Source organism: Pistacia vera, unplaced genomic scaffold (assembly GCF_008641045.1).
Source record: "Pistacia vera cultivar Batoury unplaced genomic scaffold, PisVer_v2 Contig94, whole genome shotgun sequence".
Lineage (NCBI taxonomy): Eukaryota > Viridiplantae > Streptophyta > Magnoliopsida > Sapindales > Anacardiaceae > Pistacia > Pistacia vera.
Genome location: NW_022196823.1, coordinates 100,483 through 121,461, shown reverse-complemented (window position 1 = coordinate 121,461; position 20,979 = coordinate 100,483). Strand labels below are relative to the sequence as shown.

The window sequence follows — 20,979 nt, the reverse complement described above, 5'->3', positions numbered from 1 at the left end:
CCATGAGATTTGAATATGGAGCTGAGATTATATATTTTGCAGAAAAGATAAATAAAAGATTGGCAAGAGGGGTTTTTATAGTGGTTCGGATGCAACAAGCGACTCCTACATCCACTGTTATTTTATTTGATCTCTCCCTACTTCTATGAATTTGCCCGTAAGGCATACAAAGATGAAGAAATACAGTGTTTTTACAGAGAGAAAGAATTGAAGCTAAATCTCAGCCCAGCCTCCCTTCTTCGGGAAGAGGAGTGCCCATTTATTCACATTTGCACTCAATGCCATGAGAGCTTTTGCAAACTGCCTTGACACATGGAAGGCTCTCGTCCATTCATCTCTTTGAAATGAGATAAAGTTGGTGAGAATATCTTTGGAGATATGGGCTTGGCAGCTGGTACAAAAAGACATTAATTGTGCTGACATAGGCTTGACTTTTGAGGCATAACAGAAGCCCCCTAGTTTTTTAAGTGCGTTGCACTTTAGAAACTAAAGTCTTTGATCTGACTGGCTGCGGTCTCGAACTGAAGAGCTCGAACTGAAATCTGTTAGGAAGATGATCAGAAATCTGTTAGGAAAACGACCTGAAATCTGTTAGGAAAACGACCTGAAATCTGTTAGGAAAACGACCTGAAATCTGTTAGGAAAATGACCAGAAATCTGTTAGGAGTGACCAGAAATCTGTTAAGAAAACGACCAGAAATCTGTTAGGAAAACGACCAGAAATCTGTTAGGAGCTCGACCTAAAATCTGGTAGGAGAACGACCTGAAAGGTCATAACGAGCTCAATCTGAGCAAAACGAGCTCAACTTGAGAGCAAAACGACCTCGACCTAAGAGGTCAAAACGAGCTCAAAAAGCAAAACGACCTCAATTTTAGAGGTCAAAACGAGCTCAAAAAACAAAACGACCTCAATTTTAGAGGTCAAAACGACCTCTCATCGACCTGAGAGGTCAAAACGACCTGAATGAGCAAAACGACCTCAACTTGAGAGGTCAAAACGAGCTCAATGAGCAAAACGACCTCAATTTTAGAGGTCAAAACGACCTGAATGAGCAAAACGACCTCAACTTGAGAGGTCAAAATTAGCTCAATGAGCAAAATGACCTCGACCTGAGAGATCATAACGAGCTCTACCTAAGAGCACAAGAGATCAACGATCTGAACATGCGATTTGAAGCTAAAGATCCGCGATCTGAAGCTGAGGATCAGGATGGCATGGGTGTGTGATCTGCGATCTGGCCACTCGATCGGAGAACTCTGATGCGTGCGATCTGCGATCTGGCCACGTGATTGGAGAATTCTGATGCGCGATCGAAGAATTCTAACGCGTGGGATCTATGATCTGGCCACGCGATCGTAGAACTCTGATGCGGGTTTGAGATCTAAGCACGCCATCAAGGAACTTTGATGCAGGTTCGAGAATCGGACCTGCATGGGCCACCAAACTGTTGACGCTTGATTTTGGACGCCAATGACTCGCACGTGGGAAACGCTGAGCTGACTCAAGAGACACACGTGATGGATCCATGAGATTTGAATATGGAGCTGCGATTATATATTTTGCAGAAAAGATAAATAAAAGATTGGCAATAGGGGTTTTTATAGTGGTTCGGATGCAACAAGCGACTCTTACATCCACTGTTATTTTATTTGATCTCTCCCTACTTTTATGAATTTGCCCATAAGGCATACAAAGATGAAGAAATATAGTGTTTTTACAGAGAGAAAGAATTGAAGCTAAATCTCAGCCCAGCCTCCCTTCTTCGAGAAGAGGAGTGCCCATTTATTCACATTTGCACTCAATGCCATGAGAGCTTTTGCAAATTGCCTTGACACATGGAAGGCTCTCGTCCATTCATCTCTTTGAAATGAGATAAAGTTGGTGAGAATATCTTTGGAGATATGGGCTTGGCAGCTGGTACAAAGAGACATTAATTGTGCTGACATAGGCTTGACTTTTGAGGCATAACACAGATAGTGAAGATAAGAATTGTAATTGGTATAGTCAAATTAAACTAAGGATGGTCTTGTAATTACATATCATTTGTTACGAGCCTTTTAGTCCTGACCTATAACTTTTTTTTGTTTTTTTTCAAAAGACTAGCCGGCCTAAGTATCTTCTCTGCCTCTGCCAAGCAAAACCTGTGAGGCAATCTAATAAAAGTACTCTTTTGGTTGGTTAATTGTAGGAAGTGTTAATGCAATTCAAAAAGCAGCAAAGAATCTTGTTGACTCTTTTTCCATCCAAACGGTCAAAGAATCAATAACATGAGAAACCTAATACTTCAATCGTTTTGATAATTAAGCTCTGGATTATTTATATAGAAGAAGAAATAATTGTTACCTGTCCTTCAAATCAAAACCAGAGAGGTTGGCCACCTCAGTCAATGCATTCCTTCATGTTTGCACCCTTCCTATATTCTCCCTGCAAATTTTTTCATGCTTTACAAAGGCTTCACAAAAGTTTCCTGTTTGTTTCCTTGCAATAGACGGATCGACATCATAAAAAACGGGGATGAACTTCTGTCATCTTGTCTTCATACATTCAACAATTTTAACGTGTTCATCCAAATACCAAATAGAGGTTGCATAATTTCTTGAGAAAACAACAACTAAAAATCTTGAGTCTTCAATTGCTTCCAGAAGTTCCGATGAAATGCTTTTCCTCGCTCAAGTTCTTTGTCATCTATAAATATATTAATTCCGCTTTGATTCAAAGCGCTATATAGATTACTTGTGAAACTTTTGTGGGTATCTTCACCTCTAAAGCTTAGAAAGACATCATACTCCTAGCTAGAGGAAGTAATATATGTAGATGTCGATGCTGCAAGGATGCTCATGGAAGACAAGCTAGTTTTACAAATGATTCTCTCTTGTGTTAGCATAATATATGGTAATTTTAATTTATCTTTAATTTAATTTTTTGAAAAATAATCCAAATAATAAGTTTTTAAAGATACCAAAACATCCAATCGAGTTTATCTGTGAAATTAATTTCACGAATATATTTTTATTAGCAAGAAAGAAAAAACTAACTCAATCAACTAAAGATAAAACTTTGATATGGTTAATGATTCGTTAGAATTGTTCATCTTGCTTAAAAATGAAAATCCTGAACTTTTAGAGCCTTTAACGGCTTATGGACTATAACATTCAAGTTAAATAAATGATAAAAATGGATAGAAACAGAGTTTATGTCAAAATTGAACTTACAACTTCTAGGGTGCGGCACCAACTGATGGATGAATTCTTACTTATTTCCGATTGAATAATTGCTACAAAAAAGCCACAGGATTTTCCGTTGTTGTGAGCAAAAATTTTTTTATCTATTGCAACATTAATATAGAATAAGTGGTAGAATATTAGAACTTTCAAAACACACATTACCAGCAACTTCAGCAGCTTCAATCTTCCTTTCCTTCTTCAGCAATTGCAACTTTTGATTTTTTTTTGCTTGGTTATAACAATCCTAATTTACCATTTCCCTATTGAAAAATTGTTCAAGGGTCCATAATCCATATATACATTTCAGTTTGTTGAGACTTGAGATGCGTGAAAGAGCCGATAATCTCTGTTCAAGACTGAATACAGTAACTTTTATGAAGGTTCCAGGAAACTTCCTCCAAATTAGGCCCCGGCCGGCCCGTGGGGGGGGGGGGGGGGGGGGCGGTGGTTTTGGGGAGGGTGGGGTGGTGGTGTTTGGGCAAACAATAATGCTACGGACACCGGGATTTTCACACTGAAATCTTGTAGTCCCTTGACTCACAACAGACACGTTTGACGTTATTAATTTTTTTTCTAGTGAATGGCCGTTCATCAAATATGGACAGTTGTTCACTTACATGGACTCTTGTCCATATTATATGGACGGGGTCCATTTACTACGGATGGGTGTCCCTATTTAAAGGACCCCCCCTCCCCCCCCAGCGGAGGGAGGGGGGAGGGGGGGTTGGGCAAACAATAATGCTATGGACACCAGGATTTTTACACCAAAATCTTGTACCGGCCTACGTGTCCCCTAACTCACAGCAGACACGTTTGACATTATTAATTTTTTTTCTAGTGAACGGTCGTTCATCAAATATGGACAGCCGTTCACTTACATGGACTCCTATCCTTAGACTTTTCAAGGGTCTTCTTTTGGTGCTTTTATCAAACAATCAAGATTGGTTCAGAATCCAATCCCACAAACTGCCTCTAATAATCTTAATCTCACAAATTCTTTCTTATAACTCTAATATGACAGTTTATAATTGGTCAATTTGCAATTATTCAGATAAAAAAATTCATTAGAAATCAATTGCGAACTTCTATATGGGGTTGTGTGAGAAAATTTATGAGATTAAATTGTAAGTATAATATCGCTTTTTAGCGACCAACAATAGTTAAATTTTTATGATTAACTTTAATGTAGGAAATTTCCTCCAAATGTTGACTAATAAATAATTAAATTGACACAAATAACTCAAATCTGAAGCATTAAAAGCTTTTGGGCTTTTCTAGGCTGAATCCATAAATGGGCCTGTTCAAATCCAATATGTTCTTTTTTATGCAAATCCAAAAATGAAATTCAGTTTCTTCTTATTCTTTTTTTTTTTTTTTTTTTCCCAAAATGATTGAGATGAATGAATTTGGTGCTATGAAACTAAATCCTCTTCCATGTTTTATTATATTAATTATTCTTATTTATGTGATCCAATGATATTATGCGATGATTGCTAAATGAATCTACGTTAATTTATTTCTTGTATATTAACTTGATAAAATTGTGAACGTTTTAAAAAGGAAAACTTATTAAACAATGAATGCATCTAAATAATGGAATGTACAAAAATCCCCTTGATTTTAATTATCGCAAAAAGTGTATAAAACCACAAACTAATTGATTTAGACACATTTATCATGGGTCGGACGCTTGTCCACTGTCCAAAAGATTAGTTTAATTTTATTTACCCATCTTATAAACCCAAGATTCAGTCCATTCTCTCCGATGTATAATCGTAGCACATTGAAATAAAATTATCATATATTAATGTTGATTGATAAGATTAATACAAATAACTGTATTCTTTGAATTACATAATCACAATGTTTTATATAATCAAATAAAAGTAATGTCATATATACAAACTAAATATATAAAATCTTAATTGATGTGACATTTATTTATTTATATTTATTAATTTAAATTTTTATAAACATATTTCTGTCACATTAGTATGTATAAAGTTTGTTTATTATATTTATTCGTAAAAGATAATATAACAAGTTAGCATATAGAATAATACTTTTTAAAATAATTTCATTGTAAAAATAAAAATTGTGATAAACAATTTCCCCTACTAGTTAACAATCAATTTTAACACAATTAATAAGCAATTATTTTTTTTCGTTTTTCAAGTCATACTATTCCCGACTTAATATTTTGAGATTTGGAGAGAATCTTTGGTCCAGTAAAATCTGAAAATGTCATTATAGTCCCTATCACGCTATTGTATTAAGGAATTAAAAATTGTGACAATGCTTGGAAACTAAAATGTCTATTTTTGTCGTATTTATTGAATTTTTTTATTTTTAATCTTGTAAAATATAAGAGCCGCCATAGGATTGTAGAAAATTATCAACAATATTTCTTGACTTGGTGCTAAATTGTTGGAGTCGTCGGCATTCAATGTGACAGAAAACAATCTATAACTGTTTCATAATTAAGACAAAACTAGGTGTAGAGCCCGTGTGTTGCACATATATGTTTATTACTTGTATTTCAAGTAAAAATAACAATTTGATAGAAATATTACATGTGTGAAATATATATTTACGTAATGGCCTTCAATGTATACCGATTTTATCCAAATAAGTAATATTAATTATTTACCAATTTTAAATAAGCATAAAATCATAATGGAATGATATTCAATTTTTTTTTTTTTTTAATTCATTAACTTGTTTTGACTCGCAATTGGATCGATGTTAGTTAGCCAAACCATCGATCCAACCAGTTTAGTGCAAAAATTGGGTTAACCCTCTTCTAGGGTTCCTTTCTTTTCCTTTATTTCATCTCTGTAATTCCTATACAAATTTCTCTCCTCTTTCTCCACTTCACGCATTTTCTCTTTCCTTACTTTCTCTTCTCTTCCTTCTTCCTTCTTCCTTCTTCCTTCACTGTCACTCTCACTCTCAGTAGATGGTAAAAATCTACGGTTACAGAATGGACGAATCTTGTAAGGTTGAGACTACTAACGATCTGCTGGATCTGCACATACAAAGAAGTGTAATATCCCACTTGAGGTACGTACTTAAGATTTGTTGTATGAGTTAAAAGTTTATTGTTTGAACTTAAATTGAGTTTGTATGTTGAGTTGGTTGAATTGTTGCCTTGAAATGGGTTGAGTTTTGGTGAAGTTGGAAATCCAAACTTCGCCGGGGCGAAGAAGAAGCTTCACCGCGGCGAGGAGGAGAAGTGGCACTACGGGTAGGTTCTGCCCTATTTTGCCGAGGCGACGAAAAATGCTTCGCTGCGGCGAAGAGCCTAAAACAAAGATTCTTGAGTTTTCTAGAGAATTCTTCTTTTGGGACACAATGACCATTCTACCCCTAATTAGTAGGAAAAGTGGGGAGTAAAATGAAAGGAAATTTAGTAGAGATTGTGTTTGAATGGGGTGTAGTTTGTAAAGAATCAAGGATATGATGGAATTTTCAGAAGGACAAGGGCAAAATGGGAAATGAAGCTTATAAATGAACTAAAAAGTAGTGTAGAGAAATCCCTTATTCATCTTCATTCCACCGCCTCTTCCATTGGCCATATTCTCAATTTCTCCACCCATTTTTTCCAGAATTCTAAGGTTTTTTAAGAGAGGTTTTGAGTAAAGATTTCATCTCTAAGCTTTCTAAGGTAAGAATTCATGCTTTATGTGAGTTTTCTTGTATTTATAGTGAAGTCTTATTGTGTTTTTGCTGTCCTTGTGGTTGTTTTGAGTTGTAGAGAAGAGACAAGTCCTCAAAGGGAAGGAAAGTGCTAAGGAAGCCATCTTTGCACAAGGTAAGTAAATCCAACCAAGTTGAGTTATGACTAAGCTTTGAGTAGAGACTTATGTTAATTATGTATGTATATGGTATACCTACTGAAAATTGAGATGAGATGTGTGCTTAGTCTTAGTAGTTGGGTATGATTAAATATGAAAGTGTTGTTGATGTGTGATGAGAAATGGAAGTTTTGAGATGAGTTTGAGAGATGTGTGTAATCCTTTTTGGGAGTGCTTTCTTGACAGGATTATGAGTAATTGAGGGAGTTTTTTCCCAATTTGGATGGCTAGAAAAATGAAGTTTAGTAGTATTTTTCGTAGGGGTTTATATGCACATGAGATGTTTGAGAAATGCCTAAGTAAATCTGCCCTGTCACTGCCGTACTTTATGAGTAATTTTTGAGTATCTTACGGTTCGAACTGGGCTGAGACCAAACAGAAAAGTTGTGCCCTGTTTCTACTTTGAAACGAGACTAGAACCGTAGTAATCCGAGGTGTATAGCATAAGTTATGGCCGTTTTAGTGTGACTGGTGCAGAATGACTGTTTTGAGGAAATCTTGTAGTTGGCATTTCATTAGTGCATTAGGAGCATGAGATAGCTCTACACCTTTGTTTATACACTTGAGGATTAGCTTGAGATTTAGTATAGAATGTGAGTATAAGTTCTTTAACAGTTAAGAGAATAGAGTAGGTTGTGCGTGGGAACCCGTGAGGGTAATGGTAGAGTACCCGCATGTACGCCGCATTGAGAGCGCGGCATGAGTATCAGATAGAAGTGGTGTAGCCCTTAGAGTGCATGCGGATGAGGGCTATACCCGAGTACCCAGAAGAGAGATTATACTCACATGGCCAAGGGTTCCGAATCCATGCATAACCGAGTCCGATCGGCTAGAGTGAATAGAGGTCACGTAGAGCGGGAGTGAGTCCCGGCCGTGCCCCCGGTGAGATGGGGTCTGATTTATAAAAAGAATTATGAGAAAGAGTTCCTAAAAAAAAGAAAGAGATAAATAGAGTAGAACCCAAAGAGAATTACATGAGGGATTGTAAGGAAAGATTAGAGAAGAGAGTTACGGGGCTAGTTTGAGTAGAGTTTACTTACTGAGCATTATTTTAGTGCTCACCCCGTTGTTTTCCCATGTTTTGCAGGACCTAGGTGAGACACTGTCGGATGGATGTCGGCGTGCGAGGAGGAGTGGCTACACTGTCCCTGATGTTTTGATGACTTTTTGTATACGTTATATATATTTTGTGTAAAAATGCATATGTTTGTAAAGAGTATGTATATATGTTTAATAAAAGAAAAACTTGGGCCCAATTTCTTTATGTTATTTTATATGTATTTCATTATAATTTTTCGAGTAGTAGTGACTATTACAAGAAGTAAGTGCAAAGCTCACAGGGAACACAGGTGTGGTGTCTGCCATAAGCACTCTGATGCTCAAGTTAGTTGGGCTAGAAAAGAAAATTTAGTGAAGGCTAAGGGGAGGAAAGGTTACCATAGTGTTGTTAGAGACTAGAACTACGACGAAGGTGCTTTAGGAGCTAGTATGTGGTATTGAATAATTGATGCTTTATGAGAGGCAATACCTTTCTTTATATAGTGGTCATAAGATCTTCGAATCCTAGTAGGACTCTGAGTCTATAATGGTAGAGTTCTAGTAAATAGGAAAGTCTTGATTTACTTGCCTTTCAAGGAGCGAGAGTCCTAATTCACTTAAGATATAGAATCTTGGGTGAATTAGGATAAAGATCAAATAGTAAGTAGATGTCTTAGGGTTTGAGTAGGACTTTGGACCCTTAGCAAATAACATGGGCCAATGGGCTTAGCCTTGGATGGGCTAATGGTGAGGCCTAATCGGGATGACCCAATTTGGGAGAAGTTGGGTTGGTGTCATGGGTCTGGTCTGTGACATGGATCTTGGCACAGGCCCAACCAGAACTAGGCCATCACCCTAGGGTCACATAGTAAATGTTTCATGCTTAAACCTGATAAGGCCTAAGACGATTTTTGGCCCATACAGTCTCATTGTTCCATGCAAGAATAAGATCATTTCCACTTTGTCTTCTGGTGCTGTTGTTGATTCTTTCGAAGATGCTTGTAGTGTTTGTCTAGAGTCTTTCTCATCTTTGTTTAGAAACTTTCCACAAAATTAATATGCCTTCAAGCAAATTATGACTAATTTACAACTGATTGTTCAGTAGAAATCGAGAAACAGAGGAAATCAAAACTTATTCAAATAAATGGTTCAACAGCGAGGCAAATTCCATATCAAAGGCAGCATATAATATATCAAATTAAAGTTCTATCTGTCTAACTTGCAATTCTTCAATCCCTTCATCAATTGGACTTTTACTGAGCAAGTTATGACTAATTTACTATTTACTTTTGGCGGTAGAAACATCATTGGCTTGATTCCATTCCAATACACGAATCTTTTCCCTGCAAACAACAATAACAAAAATTAATTGATTTGATATTAACATTATGAAGAGATATGCTTACCGAATTGTTGAGATCAACCGTATTGTTGAATTAGTGTAGTGAGTATATTATATTAATATGTTTAGTTGAGACAAAAAAATTGGTGGGTATGTTATTTAAATTACTAAATTGCCCTCATTTTTAAATATTAATATAATATTATTTTTATTATTATATTTTGAATAATTTCTTTTGACCCCCTATATTTCAGATTTAGCTGAAACACCCCATCAATAAAAAAAGTTTAAAACTTATCAAAAACACCCCCACCCACCCCAAGTCACTATCAAAGGCCTGCCACCACCACCAGCGGCGGCGACAGTGGAAATCTGGCCGTGAAAGGCCAAATCTGGCTATTTTTTGGAAACGGACTTAGCGGTGCACAGTCGGCCAAATCCAGCCTATCGTGCGCCATTTGTTGACGATGGTTGGTGGTCGTGGCCAGATCCGGCCACCACCCTTGGGTAATTTTTTAAAATTCCAAGGTTATTTATGTCCTTAAAGCTTTGTGTATAAGGATAAAATAGTCAATTAGTATTTTTGTAAATTGTTTTTAAAACAAGGGCATTATTGTCCTAAAATTTTATTAATTGTAACAAAAAAAAAAGATTACCACATAATCTCAAAATACTTAAGAAAATGGAGGTATTACCAACAGTAACTATTATTGATTTTGAAAGATTACTAGAATCTTATATTACTTGATAACCAAACATGATAATCAGGTAATATAAGATGACATTTGTTGTGTTTGGATCACTATTTCAAATCCTTTTTTTACTATTCTAAAGAGTCTAAACAACAAAAGTGAGCCTTTGGTGTAATATTCAAACAAAACAATTGGGACGTCTATTCAAAATCCTATTCTATTGACATTTTTTACCGTTGTCTCTCTCTTCAATATTATTGCTCTGGCATTTCTTCTTCTTTCTTGTTCTTCTTCATTTTTCACTTGTTCACCACTGAGCCAAACTTTCTTTCTTTCTTTTCTCAAGAATTTTAAATTCAATTCTAGATAATCGTGAGTCTGGTTTCTCATATCCTCCTCCAAGTATAACTAACTTCTTTATGTATTTTAGCTAATCCGTAAACATTTTTTTATACATCTACAAATGACATTCATTATTTTATTATAGTAAAATATTACTTAGTAGATGCGGGTTATGCGAACAAAGGTGGGTTCCTTGCCCCACATAGATAGGTTTCTTACCATGTTCCTAATGTGCATCGTAACCTTTCTAGACCCTTTGAGTTGTTTAATTACATACATGCATCGCTTCAGAATGTTGTGGAGAGAACCCTTGGTGTTTTGAAAAAAAAGGTTTCTTATTCTTGATGGCATGAACAATTAGCCGTTGTAGATGCAAGCTAAAATTACTATGGCATGTTGTGTAATTCACAATTTTATCAGAAGATTCGATATGCAGGACCTTATCTTCGAAAAGTTTAACGCTGATAGAGTTTATAAGGAAGAATATTTTGATATAGGAAACGGGGTAGAATTTGAAGGGAATGGGGTGGGTTTGAATTAACTGCATCAACGTAATATATACGACATAAGAACTCTGAGGGATAGTATAACTAATGCTACATAGGCATAACATGAAACCATGTCGTAATTGTTAATGGAATGTAGGTGTATGAAGGATTCCAAAGGATGATTATTAGTAGCTTCGTATTATTAATTTAGGGATATATTAATGCCATGTTTTTAAATGATGTATTAGTAGTTGAAATTATTACGAAGAATTTGTTTATAATTTAGTGATAAAAAAATTACCAAATAACTAATTAATATTACCCTAAATATAAATTGAAAAGTTTCATAATCAAATAATATATTTTTCTTAATAAAATGTATTAAAATATTCTATCTTAAAATCTTTTTTTTAAAAAATATACCAAATAATTATTTAATAATTTATTTAACTCGAATATAATATTCAAATAATAGATCAGAAACAATGTCAAATTCAAATGCTGCCCTATTAAATACGAACTCAATCCAATTTAACTTTTTCCAAAATACTATTCTCTTATTACTTACGTCCAAACACACTCTTATAATTAAAAAGGAACTGGAGTCGTTAGAAGCTTTATCTACAGTAGAATGGCTACAGTGTTCAAGTACTTTCTGGATTAAAGATCTTTTATATGTTCTTGCACGCTACAGCCACCGTCTCTCAGGGCTAAGAATATTCTGTTCTGTAACTTTGCGACAAAGCTTTCTTTTTTCCTCAATGGCTTCATCATCAATTTCTTCTCCTGATATTTGTAAACCCAAATATGATGTCTTTCTTAGTTTTAGAGGGGAGGATACCCGTGATAATTTTACTAGCCATTTATATGCTGCTTTGTGTCAAAAACAGATTCAAACATTCATTGATGATGGACTTCAGAGAGGAGAAGGAATTTCCCCTGCACTGATAACAGCAATTGAAGAATCAAGGATTTCAGTAATCATTTTCTCAAAAGACTATGCTTCTTCAAGATGGTGCTTGAATGAACTTGTAAAGATTCTTGAATGCAAACAAATGAAAGGCCAAACGGTTATACCAATTTTCTACCAAGTGGATCCATCAGATGTACGAAAACAAAGTGGAAATTTCAGGGATGCCTTTGTTAAGCGCGATCCATCAGACGTACTGAAGTGGAAGACTGCTTTGACTGAAGCAGCCAATCTATCTGGATGGAATTCGATGACAATTAGGTAAAGCTATCTTTTTTCTTTTCTTGACTTAATTTAACCTTTCATCTACACTCCTTACATTAACAGCAGGATAAATATAAAAACGGTGATTTTATTGATGTCTTGGAGGTTCGATTTGCTTCAGTTTTGGTCAGTTCTTAAACTCACTACTTTTACTCTTTGAATTTTCTAGGCCTGAATCCAAACTTATCGATGGAATTGTCAAGGATATTTTGAAAAAATTAGATGATATGTCATCCTCAAGTATTTCCGAAGGCTTAGTTGGAATGGATTCCCACATCAAGCAAATAAAATCATTGTTGTCAGAGTGTCAGATTGTAGGAATTTGGGGTATGGGAGGCATAGGTAAAACAACCATTGCTGAAGCTAGTTACAACCAAATATCAAGACAGTTTGAAGGTCATTGCTTCATCGCAAATGTTGTGAAGAATTAGAAAGAAGTAACGGATTAATTCATTTGCGACAAGAATTATATCTGAATACTAGGGATAAAGATTTTATCATCGACTCTCCCAAATACTATACCCCAATTTATTAAGCATAGGCTTCAATACATAAACGTTTTCATTGTTCTTGATGATGTCAATACATCAAAGCATTTAGAAGTTTTAAGCAGAGGTCTTGATGGATTTGGTCCAAAAAGCCGAGTCATTGTAACACTAGAGACAGACATTTGCTTCATATTTTGGTGTTCATACCATATATGAGGTTGGAGACTCAATACACTGAAGCCCTTATACTCTTTTGTAATTATGCCTTCAAAAGAAACCATCCTCCTAAAGACCTTGTGGAGCGCACAAACAGATAATAGATTACGCAAAAGGTACCCCATTAGCTCTTAAAGTGTTGGGTTCATCCCTCTATCAAAAGAGCAAACAAGACTGGGAAAGTGCATTATGTAACTTGAACATGATTGGTGACCCCCAAATATATGATGTTTTGAAATCTAGTTATCATGGACTAAATTGGATAGAGAAGAATATATTTCTTGATATCGCATGTTTCTTAATGGATGGAGTAGAAATTATGTAACAGTATTATTGACAACGGTTATAATTGCTCTACGCAATATTGGCTGAGTGTCCTCATTGATAAGTCCTTGATACATATCACACAAGAATTTGTTAAAGATGCATGATTTGTTGGAAGAAATGGGTCGAAGAATTGTTTTTGAAGAATCAGAGACACAGCCAGGCATCGTAGCAGACTATGTGTGTGATACTGACGTCTATCACATATTGAAACATAATAAGGTAGGAGCCTATAATTTGATATTTATTTTATTTCATACCTCTAGTAAATATACATATTGTGGTGTTTCATTTCTCTGTTATAAATTTATTGATGCTTTGTGAGTTTTTGTTTTCTTATATTTCTTTTCATTTGTTCTAAGGGAACTGACGCAGTTAAAGGCATATTCCTGAATTGCAGAAATAAGAGATCTTCAATTAAGCTCCAGAGCCTTTACTAAGATGCTAATCTTCAATTGCTTAAATTGTATAATTCTCGGCTAATGAGCTTTACGAAAAGTTAGAAGATATTTCTAAAGTGCATCTTCGGGGTTTAAAATATCTTCCTGATGAATTGAGGTATTTGCGATGGGATGGATATCCTTTGAGAACATTGCCATCAAAATTTAGTCTAGAGAACCTGGTCGAATTGAGATTGCCTTTTAGCAAATTGAGCAACTTTGGAAAGGGAAAAAGGTATAATTTATTTTGCTATAATATATTTCTTTCTTTGAATACAATCTTTATACTTACAGCCATACTAATTTATTCTTGACATTTATCAATTGCAACAGTGTCCATCCAAATTGAAATGCATTAGTCTTCGAAGCTCTGACTGCTTGATTGAGCTCCCAGACCTCTCAGATGCCATGGAGCTTGAGGTTATAAATCTTAATTTTGTAGGAGTTTGGTTGAAGCTCACACATCTATCCAATCTCTTTACAACCTCCATACACAAAATTTGAGATACTGTGAAAATCTTAAAAGCTTCGGAAGCAACATTCATTTTAGGGCCTTATTATTGACTTCTCTTATTGCACTAATCTCAACAAGTTTCCACAGATTTGCGGAAATATAATTGTATTATACTTGTGTGGGACCGCAATAGAAGAAGTTCCCCCATCAATCGAGTGTCTGTCTCAGTTGATTATTAGATATGGATAATTGTAGAAGGCTGACGTCTTCCAACTAGTATTTGTAAATTAAATCTCTTACCCAGTTGATTCTTTCCGACTGCTCAAAACTTGAGAGTTTCCCAGAAATCTTGGAGGAAATGGATGATTTACTCCCCTTGTTTAAATGGAGCAGCAACAATTAAGAGCTTCCATCTTCTATTGAATATTTGAAAGGGCTTCACACTTTGAAGTTGAAGGATTGCATAAATCTTGAGACAATTCCAAGAAGTATGTGGAGCTTGACCTCTATAAGGTATTTGATATTTCTGGTTGCTCAAAGCCTGAGCTCTTCTAGAAAACTTGGAAAATTTAACACATTTGACAAGTCTCTATGCATGATAGACCTCCTTGAGTAAATTACCATCTTCTATTGCATGTTGGAATAACATTTATGAATTGTATCTAGCTTTCTGCAATCTAACTGAAATACCTGAGGATCTTTGTTGTGTATCCTTGCTGTCGAATTTAGATCTAAGGGAAAACAATTTTGAGAGTCTACCTGCAAGTATGAAGCAATTTTCTGGACTGAAACAACTTTTCTTAAGCAATTGCAATACTGTTCATTCGTTACCGGAGCTTCCATGGTCTCAAGTTACTTAGAACACATAAATTGCAAGCAGCTCCAATCATTACCAGTATTCCATCAAGTCCAGAAAAAATAGATGCTCAGAAGTGGAAAATTAATGGTCAGAATTTGCTTCATATTCACAAACTGTCACAGCTGGATGAGAAAGCAATGAACGTTTTGGCAAGTCACCACTAAGATTTCAACGTATGGCAACTGCAACAAGTGAGTATGGTCTTCAGAGGTCTCTCTTTTTCTCTCTCACACTCACAGACATTAGCATATTATTAATATTTTCATATTTCAGGAAGATAAACCACAGGGTTTTTCAATTTTTGTTTGCCTGGAAGTGACCTCCTAACTGGGTCCACTATCAAAGTTTGGATCTTCGACTTTTGATCTACCTCAAAATTGGTGTTTTACAAGCTTTATACGGTTTGCTATATGGCGCGTTATTGCGTTTGATGAGAGTTTTGAGACTCAAGACTTTATATCAGCTGCGATTGTCATTTTGAAACCAATGATGGTGAAAGGTAGACTTCTCTTGCAACTTTAATGTCATGTAGGCTGTTTCCAGGATGACCCAGATCATATGGTGTCATTAACTCAGATCATGTGGTCTTTGGTAGCTATTTTGATGCTGAAATGGCTAGGCTACTCAAGGGTGACCATACTGCTGTGACATTTGAGTTTGGATCAAATTATGATTTACTTCCAAATATGGGAGTGAAATATTGTGGGGTCTGTCCACTTTATGCACAAGCCATCAACCGGCTAAATCCAAGCCCAGCACTTTGAGAATTTTGTAACCAAGGTTTTTGGGGAACAGGAGATCACGTGGACACACATGAAGCCAAAGTGAGACAGAGATGGCAGTTCAATCTGATGGGGAGGAAGTGGAACCGAATCCTAAGAATTTGCACAAACCAAATCAATACTTCTTAACAACATTTCTATTTTTCAGTAACGAGGTGGTTTAAGCTTTTCTCTTCATGGACTTCAATTTTGTTTGCGGACTTTGAGGCGTTTGAACACAGATGATCAAGGTACTCAACTGAAGCTACTCCAATAATTTAATAATAGATGGGATGGTAAATAATGGTTAAATATATAATTTGAATATTTTTTTAAAGTATTTGTAAGGTGATTTTCAGAAACCAACAAGGTTTTCATCATGTTTTGAATAGCAGAGGGCTTATTGATCTGTAAGTTTTGGACTTGGACGTTTGTTTCTTTCGCGGACTTTGTTTAATTTTTGGCTGCTGGAGCTGCTAATTTCATGTGCAAATCTTTCAAGGCGCTCAATGTAATGTCAGGTAAGTTATTACATTATTGTGGCAAATTGGTTATATAAATGAATTACTAGTTTCGAGGTTTTGTTTTTTAATTTATGATTTTATTACTAATTCCTCTTTTTAATTTATGTTGGGTATATTAGGTATCCTAAAGTAACAGTAGAATGTTAATTAATTAGGAGTTTACATTTGTTCTTACCTTTTTCATGTATGATTAATGACCTCCTTAAAATCATGTGCGGTATTAGTTTATTTTTATGAATTGGGTTTCTAAGTTCTTGTGTTTGGTTTCTTGTATGCTCAAAGCCATATGTTCTTTCACTACTCTCTAGCATTTTTGCTTATATCAGAGTGAATAGTCTCACTTATTTTTGCATATTTTATTAGCATTGTTTAATGTTCTAATTTTACAGCTTCATTTTGCTTTCGAGGGTAAGCAAGAAATGATATTAGTAGGAAAATTTTGTGCTTTCTCAACTCCTGTCATCTGCTTCTTTAAGCTTTGATATTGAGAATTTTTTTTTTATTTTTGGTTGATTTTGTGTTCTAATTTAGAGGTTTGTGGAGTAAATTTTGTGGACCTATGAAGGTGCAATTTGTTTGGTGAAGGACAAGCAAGTCCTGGGTCTACAATTGGAGAAGTGTGCATATGAACTCCTGGTTGTTTCATCATTAGGTGAATAGGTGAAACAACAATAGCAGACTCTGAAGGTTTAATAGCAATTTTTATTGGTCCCTATTCACTCTCATCCTGGCTGTTTCATCATTAGGTGAAACAACCATAGTAGTCTCTGAAGATTTAATGAAATTGCATAATGAGAACTCTAGTGGAACTGAACATGTTACATCTAAAGAGGTGGAAGTGGAACCAAATGCCAACATGTATTGCTATTTAAGAGCTGGTTGCTTATTGCTCTTCTTAATTGCACTTTTTGGCTGTTGGAGCCTCTTAATGGTAATTTATCTATTATAATTTGCTTTCTTGTCTATTGTTCATATTAGAAATATCTTGTTATTTCTCTGAAAAATTCTTTATTTCCTGTTTGTTTGACATAATATGGAACTGGTAATTAAATTTATGGTTTCTTTATTGTTTTGATTTCTGATTTACTGAATTTATCAACAATTATTGTTCAAGAAATTTTATGATTTGCTGAAAATTTGGGTTACAATGAAGCAATTGAGTTTCATATAGACTTGGCAAACGGGCGGGTTGGACGGGTATGGTCCGGGTAGCAACGGGTCATGGGTGGAACGGGTCATGGGTTGAACAGGTGAAAAATTCTCACAGGTCAACATTTTCATGATTTGTACCCGCACGGGTCACCCATGAAAATGGAAGCAGCCTTTTACATTTTTTACTGTTTTCCATATTTTTGTTATTTTTTACTGTTTTTTTTTTTTTATTCAAAATTTCAAATTGCATACTAAATTATATTAATTTAAAAACTTGATATAAAATTTATTTATTAAACTTATTAGTTATTAACTTATTATATTAAATAAATGGATGATTAAATTAAATTTGATTAGATTTCACCAACATTATTAATTCAATATTAATATTTTTCATATATATATCAAACTTTACCATATAGATAATAGAGTTAATAAACACTAAACATACATAGTAATTACTAATTAGTAAACACTAAATATATAAAATTGTTTAACATTCAACATATATAACATAGTAAACACTAAACAATTAAACATATATAATTGTTTAATCAAAGTATTAAACACACTAAATAAACAAAGTCGTCCTTGATTATGCAATCTCTTTCCCTTGCACTTGACTTAATGGCACAAGCAATTGAACATCATCAATTTCATCTTCTACAATTAACAAGATATAAATTAATTATCGTAATATATTAACAAACAAAAATATTAAAATATGTGAAATATAAGTTAAAATGTTATTTTTAACTTCATGTCCAGAAATCCATGTCCTGATGCATATAAAAGACTCTATATTCTTCGTTAAAAGTAAACTTCGATATTTCCTAAGTACTTTGCTACCAATACTGAAACTGGATTTCGAAGCAATAGTCGTTATTGGTATACTTATCACATCATGGGCCATCATCGAAAGTATCGGGTATCGATCACTATTTTCCTTCCAATGGTCTAGGACATCCAAATTGCAAAATTTGATGCGATCAAACCTTGCCTCTCTCAAATAAGTATCCAATTCGGACTTCTTAATAGCACTAAAGTAACTCTTATAGTAGTCAAATTCCTGCATCATTTAAATATTTAAATTTAATAAAGCAAAATTGCAAAATAAAGAAAACTTTATTAATTACAAGAATATAAAAATATTTAGGGAGTATTGACTTACACAAATATCATCTCCAATGATATTAGGATTACTAGCTTGTACGCAATCATCTCCAGTGGAAACCTCATTGCCACTTAGACTCTCATAAGCAACAAAAAGCTTATATAACTCCTGTTGTACCAACTCCAACTTTCTTGTTGCAACTATTGGGCCATCAACTTTTTTGTAACAAAACTCAATAAACTCAAACTTGAAATGTGAGTCCAGATTTGCTGCAATTGCTAACACAACAGTATAAGAATTTCAATATTTGTTAAATTTTCCTTTCATTTGACTTGCCATGATACTAAGAACTTCATCCTCATTTTCCATCTCTTCGTATAAACGCACTTGAATTCTCCACACATTTCTAAGATACAAGTTTGCTGTGGGGTATTGGGAACCCGAAAAAAGAGTAGTGATCTCATAAAATGGTTGCAAGAACTTGCAAATCCTCTCGCCCNAACAGGTGAAAAATTCTCATAGGTCAACATTTTCATGATTTTTACCCGCACGGGTCACCCGTGAAAATGGAAGCAACCTTTTACATTTTTCATATTTTTTACTATTTTCCATATTTTTGTTATTTTTTACTGTTTTTTTTTTATTCAAAATTTCAAATTGCATACTAAATTATATTAATTTAAAAACTTGATATAAAATTCATTTATTAAACTTATTAGTTATTAACTTATTATATTAAATAAATGGATGGTTAAATTAAATTTGATTAGATTTCACCAACATTATTAATTCAATATTAATATTTTTCACATTTATATCAAACTCTACCATATAGATAATAGAATTAATAAACACTAAACATACATAGTAATTATTAATTAGTAAACACTAAATATATAAAATTGTTTAACATTCAACATACAAAACATAGTAAACACTAAACAATTAAACATATATAATTGTTTAACTAAAGTATCAAACATACTAAACAAACAAAGTCGCCCTTGATTATGCAATCTCTTTCCCTTGCACTTGGCTTAATGGCGTAAGCAATTGAACATCATCAATTTCATCTTCTACAATTAACAAGATATAAGTTAATTATCGTAATATATTAAAAAACAAAAATATTAAAATATGTGAAATATAAGTTAAAATGTTATCTTTAACTTCATATCCAGAAATCCATGTCCTGGTGCATATAAAAGACTCTGCATTCTTCGGTAAAAGTAAACGTCGATATTTATTGAGTACTTTGCTACCAATACTGAAACTAGATTTCGAAGCAACAGTCGTTATTGGTATACTGATCACATCACGGGCCATCATCGAAAGTATCAGGTATCGATAACTATTTTCCTTCCAATGGTCTAGGACATCCAAATTGTAAAATTTGATGCGATCAAACCTTGCCTCTCCTAAATAAGTATCCAATTCGGACTTCTTAGTAGCACTAAAGTCACTCTTATAGTAGTCAAATTCCTGAATCATTTAAATATTTAAATTTAATAAAGCAAAATTGCAAAATAAAGAAAACTTTATTAATCACAAGAATATAAAAATATTTAGGGAGTATTGACTTACACAAATATCATCTCCAATGATATTAGGATTACTAGCTTGTACGCAATCATCTCTAGTGGAAACCTCATTGCCACTTAGACTCTCATAAGTAGCAAAAAGCTTATACAACTCTTGTTGTACCAACTCCAACTTTCTTGTTGCAACTATTGGGCCATCAACTTTTTTGTAACAAAACTCAACAAACTCAAACTTGAAATGTGGGTCCAGATTTGCTGCAATTGCTAACACAACAATATAAGAATTTCAATATTTGTCAAATTTTCCTTTCATTTGACTTGCCATGATACTAAGAACTTCATTCTCATTTTCCATCTCTTCGTATAAACGCACTTGAATTCTCCACACATTTCTAAGATATAAGTTTTCTGTGAGGTATTGGGAACCTGAAAAAAGAGTAGTGATCTCATAAAATGGTTGCAAGAACTTGCAAATCCTCTCGCCGTTATCCCATTCTTCATTTGAAGGACAACTTTTATAATTGGGATCTATTAGTGCCAAATGAACAAACACACTACAGTATATTAACGCACTTTCAAGCATTAAATAAGTGGAATTCCATCTCATGGGAACATCCATTCGCAATCCTTTTGAGCTTATTACACCAATTTGTTTAACAAGTTCTCCAAACTTGATTCTTTTAACCTCACTTCCTTTAACATATTTCACACTTTCACGAATTTTATGCAAAGCCACGCTACTCACCTTTAACCCTTCTTGGACTATTATATTCAAGATATGTGCACAACATCGCATATGAAAAAAAGAACCATCACATAATAAAACATTTTGCACACAAAGTTGACTCCTTAAAATGTCTTCCATTTTATCATTGTTACTTGCATTGT

General features: G+C 34.3%; 1 protein-coding gene across 1 annotated transcript; it reads left to right on the top strand.

Annotated features, from left to right (window-relative positions):
- The first annotated feature begins 11,651 nt into the window (after positions 1-11,651).
- LOC116120529 (toll/interleukin-1 receptor-like protein) lies at positions 11,652-12,649 on the top strand. The gene is made up of 2 exons (XM_031406484.1): positions 11,652-12,215; positions 12,388-12,649. Exons 1-2 carry the CDS (start codon positions 11,746-11,748, stop codon positions 12,647-12,649), a joined length of 732 nt encoding a protein of 243 aa, XP_031262344.1. The 5' UTR covers positions 11,652-11,745.
- Positions 12,650-20,979: the final 8,330 nt, after the last annotated feature.